General features: G+C 40.2%; 1 protein-coding gene across 6 annotated transcripts in view; it reads right to left on the bottom strand.

Moving 5' to 3' along the window:
• Window positions 1-26,564, bottom strand: part of Mapre2 (microtubule associated protein RP/EB family member 2) — a 177,017-nt gene that overhangs the window by 38,983 nt on the left and 111,470 nt on the right. For all 6 annotated transcript variants that reach the window (XM_023714271.1, XM_004623583.2, XM_023714263.1 and 3 more), the window contains 2 exons: window positions 5,100-5,245; window positions 1,227-1,440 (listed from right to left, as the gene is read on the bottom strand). In XM_023714271.1, coding sequence (XP_023570039.1) covers window positions 1,227-1,440; window positions 5,100-5,245 — 360 coding nt within the window. The remainder of the gene's footprint in view (window positions 1-1,226; window positions 1,441-5,099; window positions 5,246-26,564) is intronic.

Here is a 26,564-nt window from a genome sequence, read left to right as displayed (position 1 = left end):
TTTTTTCCAGAATCAGAGATTGCCAGGCAGGCGCTTACTCTACTGAGGTATCTCCCCTGCCCTCTTCTTAGGTATTAGAAAACATTCTTCAACTCAGTTCATTCAAAGAAAACTTAATCCTCTCAAGTCGTTTTCTTTCAAGACTTCCTGAACACCACCCTCTTCCCTCCGGGTGTGTGAGACAAAGCAAGAAGTCAAAGAAAAAAAAGAAAAGTCAGTTTGGTGCCTCCCTTCTCTTTCACCTTTAACCCAGTGTCTGTTCATTACCAACATTCAGTCGATTTTACCCCCTAAATATCTTCCAGAGTGGTCTACTCCTTTCACTCTGTTTTAATCAGATGAGTAAGAACTCATCCAAAAATACCAAAATAAAGGTGAAAAAGTCCTAGCAATGAGAACTATGACTACAAAACTGTCACTACCACGACTTGTTAACAATTTCTGATCTATTCTGATGGAAGATGGGCAGAGTAGGTGTAAGTCACTTGCTGAACACGTCTGAACGGTGGCTTCCACACTTCTGCAGGACACAGATGGTTTCTGAGGCTAGCACGGCTTACATGCCCCCAACCCAACGGGTATTTCCAATGATGACCCAACTTTATAAGCACACATTTTACTTGGTAAAGCCTGATTTCATGGGAAGATGTTTATCATTTAGAAAGGTTTTTATTCAGAAGAGCATAAAATATTTTAAAGTTCCAGGTATTTATCTCAATGACTCCCTTTTGGAAGGGAATAAGTAAATGAGCTACTGTTCCCATGATCACATAAACCCTGGCACCACCGCTACAGACGGCAGGATGTACAGTCTCCTTTGAAGGAGTACACGTGATCCATATGTAACAACATAGATCAATTCACATTATGGTCTATACTGCCTGCCAATAAGCTATAGAAATACTCTGGTCAAAATTAATAGAGATTACATGAAATGTCTCTGGGAAAAAAAAAAAAAAGAAACAGAAGTCTATCCCTGGAGTATTATTTTAGCACCCTGCTCTAATGACAACATGCCTATCTCTGCCTTTTCAATAGCTTAAATCAAGACTGTCACATGTATGACAAGCTGACCACAGAAAGATAACTGTGGCCAGACAGACACCATAATAACAACCACCCAAGTTCCTGAAATACTGAGTGTGTACAGAATCACACACCGGGTGAAGCGCAGGAGGGTCTGAGCACCTCTCCGACGGCGACCCCACGACCGCATGGTTACGTACCTGCTGTGGGGGAGTTTGCGTGGTGTGACTTCTTGGGCAGGTTGAAGATCTGTTCGCCAGGGTCGGGGGGAGGAATTGCATCTTGGCCTTGTCGCGCCTCAACCGGGTCATACTCCTTCCCGTCATAGTTCGCATCATAGAATTTCTTAAACCACTGAATAAAATCCAGGTTGTCCTGGAAACGCCCTTTCACTAGCTTCTCCACTGGAATTACCTAGGACAGAAAGTCACAACGTGAGCCGTGAACCCCAGACTGGCTGGTATTTAGTACAACTGAAGTGTTCCCTAAATACAGGCAGTTCCCACTTACCTCCATTGTGCCCTCCCCAGCGGCTTCCCCGGATAGGCAGTTACTGTAACGCTTCATCATATTAAGGAAGAACCCAGCCAAACGTGGTTCTCCTGATGCCTAATACTTTTGGGTAGACTACAGAAGCAATAGCCTTAGCTGTCAAGCGGGGCTAATCTTCCCTATAGGACCTTGATCACCAAGGAACGACTCCACAAAAACACGGGCTTGGCATGTGCCAGTTTACGCATAGATGAGCTTCCCTATTTTTCTTTGCAACATTTCGCCCAGGTGTAGGGGACACATGTGTTTGCAGTACATACTAATGACATTCATGCTGGGCAGTTTGCGCATGTGCATAACACATCTTAATTCTTCTTTCCCTCTCCCTTCATCTCCTGGACCCCTTCCTTATTGCAAAAGATCCATGTCCCTGTTTCCTATTATCTATCTTTTGTTTTGCTCTTTATTTGTAATTTGGTTTTTTTACATAAGAGAAACCATGTGACAGTTAAGCACGTGTGTCTGATTTAGTTCACTTAACATTACGATCCAGGGTGCCTCCATTTTCCTACAAATGATTCCAGTTTATGGGATAAACTCTTAAAAGGATCGTGGCTAATAGCACGAATGAAAAGCTCAAGTAAAAAACGGATTCCAAAGTATTGGTTCATATTAATACAATCAGCTTTTCCAGAGCTCACTTACAATGTAGAGAGACTACTAGGCTAAAGGCCCGCCACAGTCTAGGCCCTGTGATCCACGGGTTCCGGGGGAGCAGAGACCACACCCCACCAAATGCAGGAGCAACGTGGCACGCGGACGAGGAGGTGCAGAGCATTCTCCTCAGCTTCCGAGCAGGGAAGCTCAGCTTTTCATGCATTAACCTTTCCTACCACAACCTGAAGGTGCAACCAGCGCTCCCTATACAGCTCCCCTTACAGGAGCTTTTAGAATTATAACAAGGAGAAAATGGAATTTGATTGCTTAGCTCTAATTCAGTAGGTCACTATTTTTTAAAGACAATGGAAAGGTACTGAGCCCTTTGAACCGTACCTTTGCGGATTTGACTTCCTATCTCTGGACAGGAATACTAGGTGAACAGGAACACGAGAGAGTGACAAAACTAAGCGGTGAGCCAGCTTCTGTGTGTGTGTGTGTGTGTGTGTGTGTAGGTGTGTGGGTGGGTGGGTGTGTTCACATGTGATTTGGACTTAGGGCTCAAAGCATGTGGAAACTATATAAATTAAACTATATAAATGGAAACTATATAAATTAAACTTTCAGCAGGACTTTGTCTCTTAGGAACTCTATACCATCCATATTCCAAATCAATATGACATTAAAAAAAAACTGAAAAGACCTTAAATATCAATGATGGTTTGAAAGGAAAAAGTGACAGATGCATTGTTGGCCATCCATTAAGTGAAATTAATTGTAAAATCATCAAATTTCCTTTCTTTACAGCTGAAATAGAAACCGAGCCAAGTACAGAGCAAATAAACAGAAGCAAACTGTCAGCGAACACGTTTTTCGTGACGACTCTTTGGACACTTGGCACTTTGGCCCTGGTATTTCCCGTTCGCACTTCCCTTTAACGCTCATGGGGAGGAATGCCTGCTCCACATACAGTTTACTCATTTTTCATTCACTGGCTACTTTTATGTGTTTGGAGTGCTGAACTTTTGTTTATGTGGTCACTGATTAGAAAGTGACCTTTCAAAGAATATGGCCCTTCACGGAACACGCAGTACTGTACCTTGTCTACTGCCAGACTGGGAGAATTTATAGTTTTAGATAATGGCGGTCCCTTACCAGTTAAAATAAGGTTCTTGCTTATGCTGACCTGCATTCTATCTAAATGCAAAATGTCAAAATTCTGTCAAAATTCTTGCATTCTATCCAAACGAAACTTTTAGGAGCATATGTTCAAAATCGTCAAAGGCAAGCAAAACTCTGCACAAAGCCTTCTGAGAGTGGGGCTATGACAGACCTAATGGACAACAACACCGTCTCTCACAGGACTGCTGGGTACAAACACGGCTTAGTAAAGCTACAGAGGCTCACAAAGGCCATAAAGGCCAGGCCAACTGCAAGAACTTCCTTGAATGTTAACAACTTCTCCATTCTTTACGTGCTCACTTCTAGAAACATGAAGCCCATTAATTTGATATATAACAAATTCTATTAATAAATCTATGAACATGTGTTTCTTCTTATTGTAGAATTATGAATAGAAAAATAAACAAAGAAGACACAAGTGGAATTTTTAACTTATTAAAGCAAGGAGAACCTGTATAGTTCTGCAGCTGAAAATATAGAGGGAGACCTAATTACCCAGAGAAAAAAGACACAAAGTAAGTTGAAAAGGAGTGAAAGGTTAAAATGTTAAAGATAATATATATTTTGAAAATAAAAATTTTGAGAAAATGAGAAGCTGGATTTTCTTACTAGTTTGACAGCAATGTTTTTATTTAAGAATACTTGGGCTGGGGAGATAGCTCAGTAGAATAAGTGCTTGCCTGCCAAGCAGAAGGTCCTGAGTTCAATCACCGGTACCACAAAAAAACAAAACAAAACAAAACAAAAACATTTGTGTTAAGTTTTTAAAAATATATAATTTATTAAACTCTTAAACTTAACTCAATCTCTTATAATCCAGTATTCATTTTCTATTGATATGGCTTGTTTATTACTTCTATTAATTCAAATAAAAATTTTCATTATTCAAAATTCATTTCTTAGTCAGGTATGGTGGCACATAGCTATAACCTCTAAGGCTAAGGCAGGAGGATAGCTTTGAATTTGAGGCTGGCCTGGGCTACATTGCAAGACCCTGTCTCAAATAAATAAAAAACAAAACAAACAATTCACTTTTTCCAAGTTTAATCATTCTAAGATATATCATAAATGAGAAATATAAGTATGCATTTTAATAGCAGTAAACATACAGAAAGAGACTAAGTGGATTTAAGCAATAGTTCTTCGTGGGGAGAGGAAAAGGATTCTAGTATCTAACCCCATTGTATCATCCTAGCACAAAATCATAATAATTCACAGGGGAGAAGGGGAGAATACAGGGACACTGAGGATGTGAGGACATGGGCTATCCCGGGCACTTTCACATGTGTTCCCTTACTTCAGCTTCATAACCATAGGTAAGAGGTGTCTGGCCCAGATTTACACATGGGTGGGCTTAGATTCACGGATTTTAAGTAACTTGCTGAAGTCGCGGGATTCAAACTGATACTATTCCCATTATAATGTGTTACTTTTCCAAACAAACAAAATACACAAGGAAGTACAGAAGCATCTGGAAAACATAAAAATTTCTCATCTGCAATGCTAAAACACTACAACATTTTCACATTTGTGATTCCTGTTACAGTTTTCAGTCTAATGGCTATAAGTTTAGACACATACAAGTATGGGAAATAGGGCTGATGCTTTATGCTGCGTATAGATCCCAACTTGTTGTGCTATCAACAAATGCTCTGCTGTTAGGTTCCTAAGCTTTCTGCATTCTGTGTGAAAACACTTTTAATGAAAGGATGCATTTTAGGGCAGTACAAACGGTCTCCTACCTTATCGACGTTCATTCGCTTAAATGATGCTTGCAGAAGTTTAAAATTGTGAATATACTCATGCTCCAACTTTGCTTGAAATTTTACTTTCTTCAAACTAATGCAGCCTGGAAAGAGCATGTCCATGAACTGGCAGTAGGCCGCTCCTAGAAAGCAAGAAAAACACTTGTGTGAGGCTTGCTCAACCCGACACGACTGAGGGCTGCTAGGCGGGAAGGAGGAGACTCCACGGGCGCTGTTGTGCACAGCAGAGCCTGCCTGGCTCGCCCCTCCCTGCAGTCACTGCACACGCACCTCCTCGTCCACAGGAGCTGGGTGCTGGAGGAAGGGACCTTGCCTCGCTAAAGCAGCACGTGCCTCTTGCCCACTACCGCCACTGCGGACTGCATGGCATGCACCACAGTGCCACCAGGTTCCCCGACTGACCAACTTCTTAGCAGAAACTCATTTGCAGATGCCAAGAAACCAGGGTAAGGGGAATTCTTCCAAATGTCTACCAGAGAAAAGGACCATCATTCTTTCCTCATCTAGAAACTACCATATGTGCATCCAGCTGTTAACAGAAATAAATTTAAGATGACAAAGAACAGAAATAAAAGACATGAGCTACAGGCTGGCCAAATAGCTCAGTGGATTAAAGTGGCTGCAAGCAGGTGCAGGGGCCGAGGGTTCCATCTCTGGGCCTACCGTGCTGGCTTCGCCCGTGGGCATGCACTGAGATAGCAATTGAGACTGGGTGTGGTGGTGCGCACCTGTAATCCCAGCTCTTGGGAGGCTGTAAACAGGAGAATCACTACGAGTCCAATCTAGTAGTGAGACCCTGAGCACCCTGTAGACCCTTCCCTTCCCTAAAATACAAACAAAAAAGAAAAAACCAAAATGAAAATAACCATAAGCTACAAAAGTTCACATGAAATAGGTTGCCCTATCTATCTATCTATCTATCTATCTATCTATCTATCTATCTATCTATCTATCTCATACATCTTGCAAAATAATAGGTAAAAACTGTATTGTTATGCTGTCGAATACCAAACACAGTTGCATACCAGTGTAAGTGGCCTGGAGAAGTGGGGTTCCCTTATTAACACCAAGTATGAAGACAGGGACTTTGTGACACTGAAGTTCAGAGTCATGCTGTTCGTGACCAAGCAACATGACAGAAATGCTCAATGAGTCCCCTAAGGAAATGCTCATAGGACAAGGCATTTTTTCCCCATTTGAAGACCTCTTAGAGCATAACAATTTCTCTTTCTTTCTTTCTTTCTTTCTTTCTTTCTTTCTTTCTTTCTTTCTTTTTTTTTTTGTTTTAATGGAACTGGGGATTGAACTCAGGCCCTTGCGCTTGCCAGGGAAGCACTTATTCTACTGAGTAAGATGGCCCCAAAACAATTTCTTGAAAGTCACAACATTGAGTAAAAGAAATTCAAAGCCAGATTTCTTTTTCAACAAGAAAAGTAACCGAGTGGCAAGAATGGGAATCAGTGGTCATTTTTAAATTGTTTGCTGTCTCCAGATCCCTTGGGCTGTTTCTAGACTGTGCAGTGATCAGATTTTCAGGAACATGAAGGGTTTCCTTCATCTTTTATCAGTAAGGCGCCCACGAGGATTTTGTCCTTTCATGCAGGCAAGTCATTTTTAGATGAAAAGGGCCCTCTCTGTTTTTATGCCAAACAGGTATGGAATATCCTTTACTAAGGCAGGAATCCCAGCTAAGAGGGAATAGAAACACAGATCTATGGCTAGTAGAACAGAAAATACTGTGGGAACTCATATTTTGTAGGAAAGGGTGGAAAGTGGTAAATACAGACCATGATAAAATCTCCAGAGTCTCTATATCTGGCTCTACTTAAAAGCCAATACCCTAAATACTAGTTAATGAGTTCCTAATCAAGAGGGGTTCTCTTAAAAACAAGACAAAATATATCAAACCCAAACCAAAAGCATGGTATGGGGACATATTTAAGAAAAGTATCACAATATGGGGGGATTTGTACAGTCATCATCAACCATTTATTTATTTTTTTTCCAGAACCAGGGACTGAACTCAGGACCCTGCACTTGCCAGGCAAGCACTTATTCTACTAAGCTATCTCCCTAGCCCCATTTAATTCTTTCTTCAAACATCACAAGATGTAGCAAGTTCTAATAGCTGCCTTAACATTATTTTTACATAGCATTGTCTCATTTGTACATTTATTTTCACTTCTGCAGAGTTTAGCATAAAATTTACTCCTGGAGACCCAGATACTACTCACAAACCAACCAACTACATCTCTTACATTTAAGAAGGAACAACTTTTTGTGGAAAAAAAAAACCCTTCCATTTAGAGAGAAAACACTAAATCTGTACAACAATTTTGGGACTATGGCCATCTTCACAATGTTGATTCTTCCTATCCAGGAGCATGGGATATCTTTCCATTTTCTGAAATCCTCTATGATCTCTTTTTTTCAGAGTACTGTAATTTTCCTTGAAAAGATCTTTTACTTCTTTAGTTAGGTTAATTCCAAGGTATTTCATTTTCCTCGGTGCTATTGTAAAAGGTATTGTTTCTATAATTTCCCTTTCAGTGTGTTTGTTGTCTGTGTAGAGGAATGCTATTGACTTTTGGGTATTGACTTTATAACCTGCTATGCTACTGAATTTCTGTATTAATTCTAGTAGCTTCTTGGTGGAGATTTTTGGGTCTTCCAAGTAAAGTATTATGCCATCTGAAAATAATCATAGTTTAACTTCTTCTTTACCTATTCTTATTCCTTTCATTTCTCTCTCTTGTCTAATGGCGCTAGCTAATGATTCCAGAACCATATTGAATAGGAGTGGTGATAGAGGACCTCCTTGTCTTGTACCAGATCTGAAAGTAAAAGATTTCAGTTTTTCCTCATTTAGAATTATGTTAGCTGTTGGGTTGTAACAGATAGCTTTTATCAGACTGAAGTACAGGCCTCTTTCCTATGAATAACTACTACGAAGACAATATACAGTATAATAATTATTGTAAATGTCCTACTAACCTGTTTTGAGGCTGTCTCATTGCTGTTCCTCAATAAAATTAATACCAAGCTGATTAGTAGGACAGTTTCAATAATTAATACATTGCAATCTTTTCTTTAAAAAGTAAAAGTAAAAAAATGACATTTTAAAAATTTTATGTATATGTTTGTCTTTATGAGTCCCTTTATGGTTCATATTTTCAAGCAGTATTTCTTTTATTAGTACATACATGTAGTGCATAATCCATCAATATTTGTAATAGCCTTCTGACACTTAGCAACTTTTCTAATCCAAGACTGCATCAATATTCATATGTAGTTTCTTTACGTACTTTTATGATCTCAAGTTTTACATTTAAATTCTGAATCCATGTGGAATTTATTTTGGTCTAGGATATAAAGTATGGTTCTAATTTTAGTCTTTCCAAATGTTAGTGGAAATCTGTTGCTTTGGCTTCCCTCCATTTGGATACCTCCCTACCTGGGGAGATGCGATAGGGCTTTACCTCCCACCACAGTAGCTGAAGGTGTGCAGGCCTCCTGGGTGCAGGCCTATAACCAGAGCACGGCCTTGGATCAGGTCTCAACACAGCAGGAGTGACAGAAACACAGAGACTGCTAGGACTTAGTCACAGCAACAGTAATGAGACCATGTCCCAAGAAGCATCAGCAGAATATGAGCACCCTCGCCACCATATTCCTGTGGCACAACAGAAGCTACGTTCCCAGCTCCTTAGTGTCCTTTCGTTCTTTCACCTGAGGTTGGCTTCCCATCAACTGAATTACTTAACTGCTTTCCTGAAAATTTTTCTGCTGCTTAAAATTGCCAAGCTCAACTTCTGTTATTTTCAACTCAAAATGCCAGCTGATAAAGCCAGGCAGGTGTTGAATACCAACATTTCACAGTAATTTACCTTTTCCCCGCTGACAAGGAGCACTATTTTTACTGCCCTCTATATCGCTTTCCTAAAATGTCTATGTCTCTTTCTAGACTGTACATCCTCGGGTCTGTCTCCCCAGTGTCTCCACACCCTCAGCTCTGCAATTCTACGCTATGTACTGGTGTCTGGAGGCGAAGGTTTCTCTCTTCCTTCCCTATTTTACTGTGAATTTACTCTTTCCCTTTTAATTTGTTATTCATAGCACATGAAAAATAGCTGCTTAAAAACGGAAGTCATTTTACTATTTAATAATTGTTTTATTGGAACTGCACACCCATATTCTTGCCTTGCCCCAGATCCTGTAACCAGTAATCTAGTTCCTGTCCCTATGCATTTACCTATCCTACACATTTTATATAAATGGAATTATACAATATGTGGCCATCATACTTGGTTTCCTCTACTCAGAAAAAAAATATCAATTCAAGATTCACCAATGTGATAGCAGGTGTCAGAATTGCATTCATTTTTATAACTGAATGATTATATTCTATTGAATAAATATATGATATTTTACTGATCCAATCATCCATTGGTGGCCATCTGGGATGTTTTCAACTTTGAACTATTTTGAATATACCACTGTAAACGTTTGTATATAAATTCTTATATAGATGTTTTTATTCACTCCTCCATATATATATGTAGAAGAGCAGCTACTAGGTCAGATGGTACTTCCATGTTAAGCACTTTCAAGAACCGCCAAGCTGCCTTCCAAAGCAGGTACACCATTTTACTTTCCCACCAGCAATGTATGAAGACTTCTATTCTCCACATCTTTGTCAACACTTGTTATTGTCTGTTACCTTGATTCTAGTTATCTTAGTGGGTGTGATGTGCTATTTCATAGTATTTCTGGGTTGTTTCCCCAAATAATAAATGATACATATTTTTTATGTGCTTTTTGACCATTTATATATCTTTTTTGTCTCTGCAAATGCAAATATGTCTGTCCAAGTCCTTTACCCATTTTTAAAAGTGGAGTTACTTTTTTATTGTTGAGTTATAAGAATTCTTCCTATCTACTATATGCAACTCCCTTATCAATATATGATGTACAATATTCTCCAGCACTTCTGTTTGGGGATAGGATATCACACAAAGTTCTAGTATGTGGTAGTTGTGGACAGTGTCGATGACATTTACTGGTGGCCAGGTGTCACCTGTAAGACTGAGCTACTGCTATTTCCTTGATATCCACCCTGCAGACCCAGACAGAATCATATCCCATAGGGTGCAGAAGTCCATTTGGAGTATGCTGATGGAAATATTTTGCTGCTGTATACAAAAGAATAACTGAGGGGGCCAGGGAGATGGCTCAGTAGAATAAGCCCTTGCCTGACAAGCGCAAGGGCCTGAGTTCAATCCCCAGTTCCGCAAAAAAAAAAAAAAAGAATAATTGAAAGACTGCAGTTGTATACCCCCTTTTCTCCTGTGTTTGTTTGCCCTATTTGGTGGGTTTTTTCCATTCTCATTCATGGAGTTGTGGTCACTTTGATCCCCTCTAGAATATCTTTTAGTAGTCTGTGTAGGGTTGGCTTTGTCATCATGAAATTCTTTAGTTGTTCTTTGTCATGGAAGTATTTCACTTCTCCATCAAACCTGAAAAAGAGTTTTGCAGGGTAGAACAAGGTGGGCTGGAATTTGTTTTCTCTCCAATTTTCATGATAAATCAGCTGACATAATTTTATGGAATGAGGTCTTTCCCAAACTAAAGTCTGTCTTTGAGTCAATAAAGACAATGCTCTCGGGGGACCAATATCCCAAGAATATATTAAAACTGCAACTCTGACCACTATTTTTATTGTACTTTTACATACTAAAGAGGTTGAAAATAAAAAACACCACAAATATTTTCTCTCATCTATAGACTGACTTTCTTAGTGGTATCCTTTGGAAGTACAAGTTAATTTTTAAAAAACACAACTTACCTAATTTTTCTTTTGTCATTTGTATTTTTACTGTCATAAGTAAACCACTGTCTAATCCAAGGTCATAATTTACACCTATGCGTTCTTCAAAAAGTTTTACAGTTTGCTAACATGTCTGTGATCCATTTTTCATTAATCCGTAAAGGTTGAGTCCAACTTCATTATTTCCAAGAGAACACTGTTGTCCCGTATCTCCATTTTATTATCTTGGCAGTCTTGTATTTCACATGAGCATTTCCAGAAGGGATATCCTCCATGAGTACATTGAATTGCTGGAGTCAAAAGTCTTTGAGAATTTTTCACAAATATTTTAACTGACTCTCAGGACTATGCTGAAGGCTTACTGCTGCTGCCAGAGGTATGTCCATTTGTGCACTTTCAACTCGCATTTTCTGAAGGGGACCCATCTAAGATAGATCACGTAACGAATACCTTGAAGTTAACCGCTGCTACCAAGAACATCTTCAACCATATGAGGGCATAACCTAAATGAGGCTTCAGTATTCTGGTTTCTATCAGGTCAACCCTTCGCTTGTGCGCTGGACGGAACCTCCTCCCCCTTGCTCAGTGAGCGACTCCTGCCAATACCCTCACTCTCTCTCAAGTTCCCTCTGCACATATTATTCCTAAAGCACATAAATATACCCTGGTATCAATGAGCTTTGACAAAACAAAACAAGATTACTTTCCTTGATTTCCTCCCTGCCTTGAGCCACTGTACCATTTATCGCCTTTTTGTAGCATAACTTCTTGACAGAGCTGTCCCTGCTTCCACTGTTTTGTCTTCCATCCAATTCAGTTCACTAAGAACTCAACTGTCTTCAAAACTTACTATGGTCTGATCAAGGTCATCCACAGTTCCTCTGTCATCAATCCATCACTTTTCTTTATCCTATGCAGCTTTGAAATTCTACATTATCTTCTTTAATTGGACGTAATAGGTGCTAACTTAATTAGAAAATTTAAGAATCATTGTCTCTGTCCGGGAAGTCTCAGGCAGTCACAAATCAAATCTTTGGGTCATTTATACTGCAATATAATCACATGAATTACACTCTGCGTAGATCCCACTTTCATCGTATCATGGCAGATACCACTGTCCTGATAACCTACCTCTCCTGCTAAGAAGAGCCTGGTCCTTTGTGGGCCTTCAACACCCTGTGATCGGGCCTCTGCCCACCTGTTCTATGCCCAAGTTCTCTCAAGGAAGTTCTTCTTATTCTGGTTTCTTCCTGCTGTACCTGGAACACTTCAGGTCTGGTCCTTCACTGGGACTTTACACTGTGCCTCATCTGGAGCTTCCTGGGGCCATTCAGATCTGGGCTTCGATGTCACCTCTTCAGATAGGTGCTCCCGTGCGACACCACATGAAGTCATCTTCCAGTTATTCCTTATCACTTCATCCTCTGTTACATCTAGTGTTCCACTGTGAATTCAGACGTTGGCTTGTGGTTTATCTTCCAGAGACTATTCGAGAGCGCTTGCTCCTTACCTGCCCTTGGTCTCCTTTCTACCTGGCTGCTTGATGCAGTCCCTGGCATAAGAAGGCTTCAATAAACATGGCTAGGAAAGGAAGACGGGCAGGTTGCAGCAGCTGAATTACAGTAAGGGCTGACAGACAGCAAAATTCTAATTGATGTCCACAAACTCCAAAAGAAGAGGCTGACAAGAAGAGCTGCTTATATTCTTCTACAATTTAGTGGTGGTGCAGTATAGCTAAAAGCAAAACCAAAATCTAAACAAAACCAGAGCGACACCTGCACAACCACACCGAAGACAACAATGTGCAAAATAATGGCCACTGATACCTGGGAACTAAGCTACTGCACTGCGGATGGTAATTTGTAACAGTTGTTTCATGATGGGAGTGCCTGTCATTGTGGTATTCTGAATATGGGCGGCTTGTCATGACATGCCATTTACTGCTAAGATGTCTCTCGGGTAGATGGATGTTCAAGAAGAAGGCGGTGGTGCAGGAAAGCAAGAGACAGGAAAAGGAATATTGTGGGACTGTCCTGCTTCAAGGTTGTGTATGGTGAGATTTTTGGACTTATGTGCAAACATGAGAAGCATAGAATTCTTTATCCTATTTTTAAAAATATAATCTAATTTTTAAATGTTTTTTATCATATTATGTAGGGACTTAAAGTTCAACATATCAATACTTGATGAAAAATACCTGTTCCTTATTATGCCTAAGATGTTTGAAATGCAGTGAGATAGTGAGGTTAAGATTGATAGCCCAAATCGTTTGATAATAACAATAAGCTTTTCTTCTGGATGGTTAACAACCTAAGTTTGCAGACCAAAATTAGAGAAAAAGGAGGGATACAAGGAAAGCCAACATTTTGGCCCTAGCCTTCTAAGGTCAATTAAGACTCAGGATATATGAGAACTTGTACTGTAACGTCATGTACCTCGGTAGTGTCCCAAATTTTCTGATCAAGAAGATTATGGGGCCAAAGAGGAAAGTGATCGATGACATAGAGTGTGCCTAAGGAGAGTCACATGGGGAGAAGACACTCTCTCAGGCTTTCACAGAGAGCACATTGGCCAAGCATTGGCTGTGACTCATCCACATGGCTGCACTGATAAAGGTTCTACAATCTGAGGTACAGGATCTCAGGACAAATTCTGAGGGCATTTCACTGACCTTCTCAGACCAAAAAGCTACAACTCTTGTTGCATAGGTCCTGCTTTACCTTGGTCTTAACCATCCAGCAGAAAAGTATGAAGACGAAATTATAAGAAATAAAGCCATGCTGTTAAGTTGAGCTGTGGGGGACTCAGGTCAATAATTTCTGACATTGCCAGTTAAACAGAAGACCCAATGCTATTATGGGCTACTGGACTCTTTTAGAATATTTTGCTGAGTTTACACACCTATAATATTCAATAACAGAACTTAGAAAAATGGGGTATACAGATGAATGTCCATTTTGCATCTGTGTACTCAAAGTGGTTGGGATAGATATATAGTTACATTCTGTTAATGAATAGAATGATTTGTTCTAATGGTGTTTGTAAATAGGATCACAAGTCCGCATCTTGTACAGCAATTAACCACTAAGAAGAATATATGCAGTGTATTATTTGTTGAAAAATAAAAAAAATAAAAAATAATAATAATAATTAAAAAAAAATGGCCACTGCTGAACACCTTTCATCTTTTTCTTTTAATTGTGTGGTGTTTTTTATGGTCTTACCTATTATTTTTCTATTCTCTTAAAAAAACCCAAACAACTACTCTGTAGATCCAATCTACACTTGGGAAAAGAAATCCAAACCGGAGGCTGCTGTATGCGCCAAGACACTGACCACGACAGGCTCATCAGACCAGGGTGCCACTGTAGTACCAGCCAGTCCACCCGGCTCTGGACACAGGCAGGGGACAGGGACATGATTCTTTCGGCAGCACATGGTACACACGTACACACACGTACACACATACACACACACACCCCTAGAGCCCTATGAGTGATTTCAACAACTACATATCAAGTGACATAAGCGGACTGACAAGTTTGGGGCAGGGATCCTAAATGAATAGATGGGGGGCGCTCTATGGGAAAGGCAGGGCCCAAAGACAATGGCTTGTATGTGAAAATGATGGTGGAAAGCGCAGTGAGACGGCCTCATTACAGCAGATCTCAGGGCTTGGGCAAGACAGCAGACCATTTCATGTGGCATCGTTCGAGTGTCTTTTAGCATTCTTATTTGTACGTCTGCGGCACATAATGACTACACTCGTTATGGAAAAAGTGAACTGTTTTACAGGAAAATTTTGAAAGAAATATCAGTAATAATAAATATATGGAATGTGCATACTAAGAATTAAAAGAATACACATTTGTTAAAAAAAAAAGAATACACATTTGTGTAAAATCTGTTTAAGGTTTCACATCTATTTTTATAATGCTGAATCCCACTATATCTTTCCTTACAAGGCATTTTTATTTCATTATCCTACTTTGTAAGTTTGGGAAACAGGGCTTAGAAAAGTCGACAAGCTAATAATGAACAGCAGAGTGGAATCAAAGCCTGATCTGAACTCTAAATTTTTTATACAAACCTTTGTTTTTCTCTGTGCTGCTTCTAGACATTTGTTATGGTTTGTGTCTAGGTGTCCCCCCAAAGCCTCATGCAGTCTTGGGGTGGCTTCTGGAGTTTGTGATTTCTTACTGTGGGTGTGGATGCTGCCCCTGCCCTGGGGCAGGTAATTTGCATTACAATGTAAGGTGGGAAGAAAAGCCAGGGGCCTGAGATGCTGCTACTCCTCCCAGGGCTCTTGCTCTTTGCTGCCGCCAAGAAAGGTTGCCCTCTGCCATGTGCTGCTCTGCCTTGGAGCCAGCTGAGTATGGACTGAACCCTCCAGTAACTGTGAGCTACATAAACCTTTCCTTCCTTCATTTTGAGTGTCGGGCATTTGTCCCAGCAATGAGAGAAGAGTAACTAAGACAACATTATAAATAAAAATTCAAAAATTCAATGAGAGTTTGAAGAAATTTCTAGATTATAATTCTAATAGGCATTTCACAGGAAACTGCAAGAAAACATCTGAGTCTTTGAGACTGTGGGTAGGGGCATGAGTTATACCCTGCCTATCTACGAGAGGATCTTAGGGAGGATGGACAAACATCAACCTGCCTAATGTTATTTTTTTTTCCATAATTTTATTGAGAAATAAATAGCAATGAGACAGTTTCAAACCAAATTGGTAGGACAGTTTCAATAATTAATACACTGCATACATTCTAATGCTATTTCATATTTTAGCATACAATAATACTCTCCAAATCTTATTTTACATGTATGATGAGTACATAAAAGGAAAATAGCATTGCTATATAATTTTATTGCTCATATACATATATACAATTCTTCTCTCCTACACACGCACACATGCGTGTACGCGCACACATACACACATATTGCTGTACAAAAATTATTTCACAGCACTTCTCCAGAAATGTGACACAATCTGTGGAGAAGATACCAAGCCATACTGAGTTCTGCCACAAACAGCTACTCGAATTGCCCATCTGATTTTCTCAAGAGCTAAGGAACTATTATACAGAGATGCCTGCATCACTGAGGGATTTTGCGACAACTTTCCACTCTCTGTAATCTTATTTGGTACTGAAGAAGGGTTAGAAAACAAGAATGAGAACTTTAACTTGCTACATACATCTATATAGTCATAGCCTACACTAACAGGAGTCCTTACAGGTAAAAGATTTATTTAAAAATTGTATTAGCTCAAGCTCAGTTCAACAAGGATGGGGCTGACAGGGAACAAGGGTGCTGGCCCTCAGATCTAAACCTTCACCTCTCAAATGGGCTGTGACATGCTATCACATCCTCCTGAGCCAATAGCATTCTTAGCTACAAAATGTCAGTGTTGGATGGAGCTCAAGGTTCTAAAATTAGATGATTCTCTAATTCTCAGTTTGTCACCAAACTTCTCCTTTAAGGGCTACTTGATGGTTCTGCTAATTAGGAGACAGTGACATCTCATCCTCATATGACTAAGACCTCTGCCAGGGCTCTCGTTTCTAGCTATCCACATCTTCTCCTGGCAGTTAACAGGAGAGAAGATGCTAGTAAGAATATAACCCAGCGCCCACAACCCCTCTCCACATTAAGTTCTGGTGACCCCATCTACAGACACTCTTCTTTGAAATCCTGACATTCATATATGCAGTAAGGTAGCTTTTCTACCATCTTCACGTTAAGTATTAACCCTTCCAGCTATCTTTCATATTAGAGCGTTGTTCTTAGACAGTGGAGTCATTCTAGCTTTTTCGTCGTGTGGATTCCTCAAACTGATACTCTTGCAGAGCTGCCCTTTATAGAACCCTGAACCTCAGGATGAAGGAAGTAGCCCCTGGGGGACATTAGGTCTTACTAAAGAGGAGAGTAAGGCAGCAAAATGCAGGGGTACATATTTCCAACATATCAGCAAAACTCTCTCTACCTACCCAAATACAAGGTTTGGAAGAGTTTAAAGGCAATAGTGAAACAAGCTATCCACATCTTCTCCTGGTAGTTAACAGGAGAGAAGATGCTAGTAAGAATACAATCCAGCGCCCACAACCCCTCTCCAGTTGTGAAAGATTAATGTTTTTCAAAGCATTTTAAAACCCAAAATTCAACTGTATCATTCTAATTCATCAAAAATACCATGAAATAAGTAGTGGTGCTATTCCTGAAGCCTTCTTTCATGTTCCTGGCATAAAGAACAGCTTCACAGCTTCGCTCACCACAGCGCCGTGTAACTCTGCTAACGTGCACTTAGGACTCTGTTTACCTTACTGGTTCCTGGTCCTAAATGCAAAAATAAAGATCAGGAATTCAAAAATCTGGTTTCAACTAAGACTGATCCCTCTGAATTCCCCCACTTCAACTGAGCTTCCTGCTTCTTCCCTTTCTTGGAGTTATGTCAGAAACTTTGCATTCCTGTTGCAAATAAGCCCCCCAAACGTGTAGCTCTCCACTGTATTCCACACAGATGAAAGCAACGACAGCCAGCAGGAAGACTTCACTACCGGTTCCCAGAGAGAGAAGGCGCTATGCATTGCAAAGCACGCCCAGGAGCACCCATCCTTGCCCTTCAGCAGGGACAAAGCTGGCATAGGACATTCTTATCTTTTCTTTAATAGAAAAAAGCAAGAAATAAGCCAGCAATCATTATTCAGAGAGATGGATTTTTAAAAATACCAGCACATGAATTAAAAAGCCTTATCAAACCATGATTGGTCTTTCATCTGATCAATGCACTGAGGTTCATTTAGTAATGCATATGACAGAAAACCTTCAAATAAATCTTGTAAGTCTGAAGCGTGGTACAGTTAAAGGTACCAGTACTTTCTGGTCACAATCTTCCTTCAAGAACCAAGAATACTTTTTGAAAAAGAATGTCATCGTTAGATTGGAATTCTATTGAGAACACCTGCAAGACAACTTAAAAAATTAAACCTTTTTCAGGAAAAACTGATGTGATACAGTATTAAGATCAATGTGCTGAGCTCATTTCAAAGTGCTCTCACGAAAATGTCACCAAAAATGAAGAATATTTTCCCTCTCTTTGAAAAGGAAATTTTCTTTCTTTCTTTTTTTTTTTTTTTTATTCTTTCTCTCACTTTTTTATATACCAAAGGAGATTTTCAATGTAGTTAAAAACCTAAGTACAAACAGCTTTTAATTCAGATTTAGGTAGTGATTTTTTTTAAAAAAGTGAATTTTAGAGAACAAAATTAGAAAAAAAACATACAATATTCATCAGGGGGCTGATATTTTAAGAGTGGTATTGGCGACAATAATTTTCATAGCAATACTTATAACTGTATTGAAAACACTGCCCTAAACACCAAAACGTAACTGGTTTATTTGCAAATGCTTTATTCAAACAAACTGTAATTACCTTTTAACTTCAGTTTTAAAATGTTTTTTAGAAAACAAAACAAAACTTCAAGTCTGCCTAGTGATACAGAAAATGATTCAGACAGCTGAACTAATAACGAAATGGCAGGTAGACAATTAGCTTGGTTTAAAAGATTTCTTTTCATCTGCTAATTAAGGAGCCAGGGCTAGGCGTGCAGTGTCCCCCCCATCTCCCCCCTCCCCCCTTCTAAGCGCGAACCATTTTCTTCTGTGTAGTGCGCTCATCCACCTCTACCTCAGCATGCTGTCTGATAGATCTTACTTCATATGACTAATTTCCCTTCCACACAGGAGTCAAGCAAGACGGAAGGAGGAAGGAGCCTGGCGCAGAAGGCCGGGATGGCTGGATTACGGCACAAAATGTCAGGGGCTTCCAGAAGCCTGGCGCTGAAGCTGGCAGCACGATGTCCCAGAAGCTGGAGTCCGGGCTGAGAGCTAAAGTTAGAATCTGGCATTCCAGACAGCGGAGGAAAGGGACATGAAAAGCCTTTACTGCAATTAAAAAACAAGCTAGGAACATACCTAGGAAGCCTATTCTGAAGAGTTTCTATTTTCTTATTAAGGTTATGAAAAAGTAAAGCTCCATTAAGCTCTAAATCAAGTGATATACCTCTCTATTCTCATGTTTTTACATATTTCTCTGCATTAACATTCTACTTTAATGGACAATCTTTTTTTTTTTTTTTTTTAATTTGATCTTTGCTAAGAGGCCGAGAAATGACAAAAAAATTTTCAAAAAATAGTACGCAATATATGTTAACACGTGTAACAAAATGTAAAATAAAAACAAGTTAGAGGCAAGAATTTGAAAAAACATGTACTTTCCTATGTAATTAAAAAAAATATAGCTATTTGGTACAGGATCTCACTATGCTGCTCATACCCATAGTGATCCTCCTGTCTCTCCCTCCCTGGCGCTGGTATTACAGGCAAGCACCCCCTCACCCAGGTTCAGTGGCCAGCACAGCATGCCTGGGGTTCCGGGGCTGGCGTGGCTTGTGGTATGGGGGATTAAACCCAGGTCATTGTGGTTGCCAGGCAAGTGCTTAGACTGCTAGGCTATTTCCCAGCCCCTCCTGTGTAATTTTTGTGGTTATGTCACCTCTAAAGCAATCCCACATGGCCATTTTATTAATCAATGAAAAACCAATAAACCAACAAGTCTCTCTCTCTTTTTTTTTTCTTCTGGTACAGGGAATTGAACTCATGACCCTGCACTTGTCAGGCAGGCACTGTGCCACTGAGCTATATCCCCAGCCCAACAAATCTTTACTGAGAAGAATCATCTTACTCTTAACCAAATAACATAGTTTTGAGAGTAGAGAAATAACATGGAAAAGCCAGTAAAAACATACAGCTCTGTGCTAAGTTACATGGCAAGGACACATAAACACTACAGCAAATTTGCATTTCCAAAATCTGTTCAATTAAAAACCCAAGAAAGTGTAAGAAATATTATCAAACAGATAAAAGTCAAATCAAACACACAGGACCTTGATGACTTAAATATTCCATGACCTAAAACTCTGTCAGATCTACAAATGGAAAAGAGAGGGAGAATATTTTTGAAGGTGGTCAAGAAGAATAGGGGGGAGGTAGCTTTTGACATGGCCTTCCAAGCAAGCCAGGGAAAGGTACATTTGGGCCAGTTCATGCCAAAAGTAGTAGAGTTGTTAAGGGCTGAACAGTGGAGAGGTGGGCTGTAACCAGATTGCTCAAGGCTTTATATCCCATGAGAAAAGAGACCTTCACTTAACTTGGTAGGTCACTGGGAGCCTCCTACAAGCATCAATGTTCAGTCTCTTTTTAGGGCAAATGTAACACAGGCAGGAAATACAAAGTGGATAAACCCCTCTTATTTCTTCTCAGGGAATTTCTCTTGATTTATTGCCCATATAATTCTAAGAAATCAACAGCTGTACAGTGCCAGGTCACTACAAGAGCTCAGGTTATGTGCGTGATGCTGGGATACACCTGCATGTGGGACACAGTGGTACGGGTGGACCAGCACAAGCCCACGTCTGCCCTGCACAAGGCACCTCTCTCAGGCTGCTCTCCTTGCTGCAGAAGTCACTGGCCCTGGGACTGCAAGCTCCAGGTTCCTCCTCAGATCTAAACGATTTCATTTTTCTCCCCAAGACTTGCTGACAAAGGCTCCTTCCTCTCTTCACTCTTTCCCGTCCAGTTCACTAGCTGCCCTTGCTATCTGCAGCTGCCACTTTTCAGGGGAGGACACACCTCTCCTCACAGCTTTCAGAGAAGGGCTAGGAGCCAGACAGAAAGCCCAGCAGGCTGGACAGACACCAAAGGAAGCCCCCAGCAACTGTGCAGAACTCAGGCTAGGCGAGGACTCTACAAGCACAACTGTGGCGAACTCAGGAGTAGCTCTTGGGAGACATCCACACACACTGTGATACATCTCAGAATATTCTACAGTGAGTCGCTTTCTTTGTATTTCCCACATTAATCCTAGAACACTTTGTTTTCTATGCACTCATTCATGTACCAGGAGTAATTCAAATCAGAATGAGGACCGTACAATGCTTATTTCAGGGATTTAATTATGCAATCACTGTAGAAACGAAAGTGAAGACAGACAGGAAAACGCTTCAGTCTACTTTTTAAATAACAGACTGTGACAATTACATGTAACTTTACAGCTGCTATAGATGATTAAGCTATGGCTCCTTCTACAGTTTTCTAAAATTCTGCCATGAATGGCCATAGATGTTATCTAGAAGAAATGCAAGTAGAGTATGATTCTCATGGAGAATGTGAGGAGAAATTGCAGGAAGCTGTGCTGGCCCTAGTTTCACAATTTATATGCTTACTGTCAAACAATTCGGTCATAAAAGCTTACACGTCGGAATACTTGAGGAAGAACACACCCTTGAAAGGGAAGGAGCAAATAAAGAGACATATCTTGTTATCAGTCACTATTACGCAATGGTTTTAGGGTGGAAAAACCCCAACCTGCAGAGTGACGGTTATTGTAGGCATTGCCAAGCAATTCAATTATTCGGTTCTCAAGTATGGGATTCCAATATGTCCAAACACTTACAGGGGTTTCTGACATTGGTTTTTTTTCACGTAACATCTGTACATCACATAAACTATACGTTAAAAGAAATCAGAAAAAAAATAGGCTAGAAAAAATGGTTTTCTTGCCAAGCAGCAGAATCTGGGGCTGTCTGGCTTGATCATCTTAATGGAGTGGGCTCTAGTACTACAGGCACACACGTCGCTCATTACTGGAGACTCCGGCGACGATGCAGCCGGACGGGTACTTCTGTCCTTGTTCTACCTTGGCTTTATTTTCATGTAAGCTGGAAAAAAGGGTACAGGAATGCTCTGGCTAGAAGCATATGTCAATGAGAACTCGGGGAGCAAAGGAACAGGCTCTGACTGGTGTGCTCTGTGTTGTTTTGCGTATCTTGATCCCTAGATCTGGCCCACCATTGGACATACTGCAAGCGCTCAGTAAGTATCTGCCTACTGCAGGAATAAGTAAAGTAACAAAGAGACATCAAAATGATAGCTAAATGATACCTATACTCAAAATCTCCCTCTTCCTTTTTCTCAGCCTAAATTTATATTAAAAATCTAGCTTAAATAGCATTGCAATTCAGTTTATCTTTGTGATATTAATTAACCTCTACCAAATTTGCATGGGTGTTTGGCCAAAGATCCAAATATGGGTGAGACAAAAAGCTTTTCTACATTCAAATAAATCTTAATTTCTTTGGATAATTCAGCAATTATTGAAGCCTTACCATCCTTTTGGTGCTCTGAACCCCAATATACACTGCAGGTGTCTTATGTGTACATGTAACATGCATAAAAGTGGCACCTTCTCTCTGCCTTGATCGATTTTTTTAATCTAAAATGTCCCTCTGTCACTGTTTACACTTGAATGGAGATCTCCTTCTTCCCCTAAGAAGCGTTTGTCAGCAGTGCATAACTGTTCCACTCTACTGGCTGTGGAAGCCCAACAGTGGGCTGAACCACATTCCTATTAGCTTCTCTCCTGGTTAACTGGTGAATATGTTTTAAAGATTGGTACCTAGGGAGGTAAAGCTTCTGAGAGGTGGGTCCTTGTGGGCAATCCTTGTCACTGGGGCGTACCTGAGGGTGACTGTGAGACCCTAGCCCCTTCTTTTCTCTTTTGCTTCCTGGCCATGAGTTGAAATATCTGCTTCACCACATGTCCCTACCATGAGGTGCTGCCTCGCCACAGGCCCAAAGGAAAGGGGGCAATGTATCAGGGACTACAACTTCTAGTACTGTGAGCCCACACGAGCCTCTTTTAAGTAGATCATCTCTAGAATTTCATTGAAGAAAAATTCTATGAAGCATTTTTGGGAAACACGAAGGAAAGTCATCCTTTTACTGTGCCAGCAGTGTCAGCTACCATAACCACCGGCATCTCTACAATTCCAATATGAAAAAGGCTCGGATGTTGAAGAACAGCTGGAGCTGGGGACCAGGTGACTCCCTTCAGTGCTGCAGCAGCACACCCCATTGTATGTGCAACCAAGAAAACATCAGCTTCTCACTTTAACAAAGGGTAGGGAAAGTACTGATGGAAGCTTTTCACATGGCGATCTCAATACAGGCTTCTCAAAATGAATCAGGAAAAAGGACAACAGTGATGTCTTGAGGAGTAAGTCCTTGGGGAGAACCAAACTTGTAATAAAATTACCCTGGAAGATGGTCTGTTTCCCTCAATGGCATAGAAAGGAGATGAGGGTGTGATGTCCTCTCAGGAACAAGAGCAAGTTCAGGTCCAACACTAGGTAAGGACCAGATCTTGGTGCATAAATGGCAGGTCAACTGTGAACGCTTGGCTTCTCTGAGCTTAGACAGATAGATACACAGAGATCTATCTATCTATCTATCTATCTATCTATCTATCTATCTATTGTTCTTCTTCCTAATTGGACTGTTATAAGAATTAAAGGAAATAGTACATTCAAAAATACAGACTGAAAGTAGTACAGACAGAGATATATAAGTTGAAGGATTTGGACTCATTATGCTAAGCATAAAAGAATGTATTACTGGTTAAAACAGAGCTATAAGAATAAATGGACTCGAATTGGACTGTTTCATGTATGAAATATGAAATCCCAAAATGCATGGTTTAGATTCCAAGGACAAAAATCAGACTAAAATGAAGTCCCTGACTTTCTACCAGTACAGAAAAGGTATGAACTCATTGCTAAGACCCTCTAGTTTATCTGCCAAAAAGCATTTGAAGGCTTCTCTGGTTCTGAAGTCCTTCCTCAGATAAACATGTGAAGTGTCGGAGTCATCATAAATTCATTTGTAAAAGGAAGTAACTGTTTCCCCCAAATTTACACTCTTCCTGTAGAAGTTCTTAGATGTTTTAAACTGAAAGGAAGGGAAGGGAAAGAAAAAAAAATACACTATGAATTCAAAACAATGTTTTATAAGGAACACATCCATCATGTAAAATAACCACATCTTGAGAAAAATCAAAATAACTTTCTTTTTTTTAAAAATAACTTTCAATATGTTGGAAAATCACTTTTTTTTCTTGTTAAGATACGGGTTTTATAGATCTTGATGAATAATTTCAGAATAAGCATGTCATCATGTATTGAAAAAACAGACATAAAACACACAAAATCAAAAGATTTCTGCAATTAGAATTATGAGCTGGAATAAATCTTACAACTAACCAGGTGCTTGGCTCCAGGAAGAGTTCTCACACCCCTTACCTAATGGGCTTAATTCCTTGGCCCTGGAATTAGAGCCCTGGGCCCTAAAGGTATCGGAGTCAGGGCTGGGACTTCCAAGCTTCCTCAGTACTTGAATCCCTCCACCAAGCAGGGACACGTAAAATTCAGCAGTCTTACTATAGTAATTTGACAGTTTGTGAATTAGCAATAACGTATACTCAGTAAGAACCCTGAAGACTGGATTCAGCTATGAGCTCTGGGAATTTCCCAGATAAAAGGAAATAGTAAGAGATGAAATTGTTGGATTTAAGTAAGCATATTGTGTGTTTTTTTAAACAACTTCCTCCAGCTATTTTTTGTGACCTTATTAGGAATTCACAAAGGCAACCCATTAGTTTAATTTTCTAATTATATAACACCCATTTGTTTTATTCCTATTAATTAGATTAAGCTCACTGTGATTACATGTTCCTTGATTTTTCATTAAATATATATACTACCAGACTTCAACAAAACAATTATATTCCATGTGACCTATTTCTCCTAGCCTATTTTATTTCCCTAGCCTCTTTCAAAAACAAACAAACAAACAAACAAACACGAACATTTCCCTTATTTTGGTGTTTATCTTTACACTAAAAGGAAATCTGAAAGAAGATATAAAGCTGGATATAGGCCTCGTCCCGTGAAACATGCTAATGTAGTCACGTGATAGCTGTCCAATTAGAGACCAAAGCAGTTATCATTTGGCTTCACGGAATTTAAAAATTTCTGATGCATTCCTCACCAAAATGTTAACAGTTCTATGGCTTTCTGAGAATGTCTTGCACATATGCACATTTGCCTCAAATGAGTACAGTAAGACCAATTTTCACATTTTCCTCTGATGAGATCATCAGAAAAACCCTCTTCTTAGAGAAAACAATGTGCTTCGAGTATCTGGAGCTGGGCCTTGGAAAGCACTTAATTACTGCCTTAGGTACTGCCTGAAGTCCACATATCTCAAGACAGAGCCCTCCCTAGCTTGGGAGTCCCTCAGTGGAAGAAAAAAATTAAAGTCCTCACACATTCTACAAAAAGCCAGCTGTCCACATGGAGGACAGCAATTGTCAGGGGTCTCCCTATCTGTAGCCATTCTGGGCCCAGGACCACCTGGCCACTCCCAAAGAGTCTGAAGATGTCACCTTCACTGACTCCCTCTTTCCAGCCTATCTTCCCTTACTTCCTCCTTTGTATGCTCCAAGCTCTCCCTAAACAAGACTCACCACAGTGTGATCTCTAGTCTTTGTAGACAGAACTCTGCTATACTGAGCTACTTCAGGGATTCAAGGACAATGACCATGTCTTACTTATCACGTGGTCCACAGACACCAACCCAAAGTAGAGCTGAAATTGTGTTTGTTAAGTGACTGATTATCACAACTAAGGATAGCAACCACAGGCAGAGATGTGGCTGGTTGTTTTCAGAGATGTTTCGTCCATAGGTGTAAAATCCAAACTATACCGAGACAGCTTGGTCAGTGAAGGAGAATGCACCCCGTTCTATGTGTTTAGCATTCCAAAAGGCAGTTAAACAAAACATCCCAAGGTAAAGAAAAACACCAATTTATGTTTACCTTCAGCTGCAAAGTGCCAAGATACAGTCCAATAAACAAATTTAGAAGGAAAAACACAAAGCCTTTCTGGCTTACATATTCTGCTCAAAAAAGAAACTCCCTTTCAGCCCCAGCATCAGTGGACACACCTAAAAAACCCCAACCCAAGCAACTGAACCTGAGGCTGGACCCCTTCCTGCCACCAGCCAGTTGCTCAGTTTGTTCCCTTCTCCTCCAGTAAACTGGTATGCTGAGACCAAGAAAATTGATTTTAACATCAGCCTGCATCAAGTAAAACCAAGGAGGGAAACTGTCAGCAAAACCAAAAAGCCTTCTATACCACACGTCCAAATAGGAATAATATTCCATTATAGTACAATTACCTAATAATAGTAACACAATCTGCGATGGCTTAGCTTTCTTACAGAAAATATCAGTTTGTAATCTTATAAAGCTAAGTAAACTCTTGGGTCTGCAGACACTGACAGAATATTCTTGCTCATTTTCTATTTAATAGCAGAGGGCTGATAAGAGCAACCCTACTAACTTTAGCCTCTGAGCTCATCCCACACTGACCTGTCCTCCTGACAAGAGGTCTCAGAGGACAGACGAGAGCAAGCACAGGGACACCATGTTAGGCTAGGATCAACCTATTTAACAGGCACAGGTCTGCAGCCAAAAATGGTCACAAGGAACACCGTGCTGGGCATCAGGACAAAGCTCATAAGGGCCTGGGCCTGGGTCTATGACGACATCTCCGTAACCCCAGCGCACACGTAAATCCTAGTCTCTTGTAGACGGCTATTTCATACCCAGATCTGTGGGTGCTACTACAATATCACCAGCCAAATCG

The sequence above is a fragment of the Octodon degus genome, unplaced genomic scaffold (assembly GCF_000260255.1).
Source record: "Octodon degus isolate 3935 unplaced genomic scaffold, OctDeg1.0 scaffold00003, whole genome shotgun sequence".
NCBI lineage: Eukaryota > Metazoa > Chordata > Mammalia > Rodentia > Octodontidae > Octodon > Octodon degus.
Note: the sequence above shows the minus strand (reverse complement) of the source record. Positions and strands in the feature narration are given on the sequence as shown.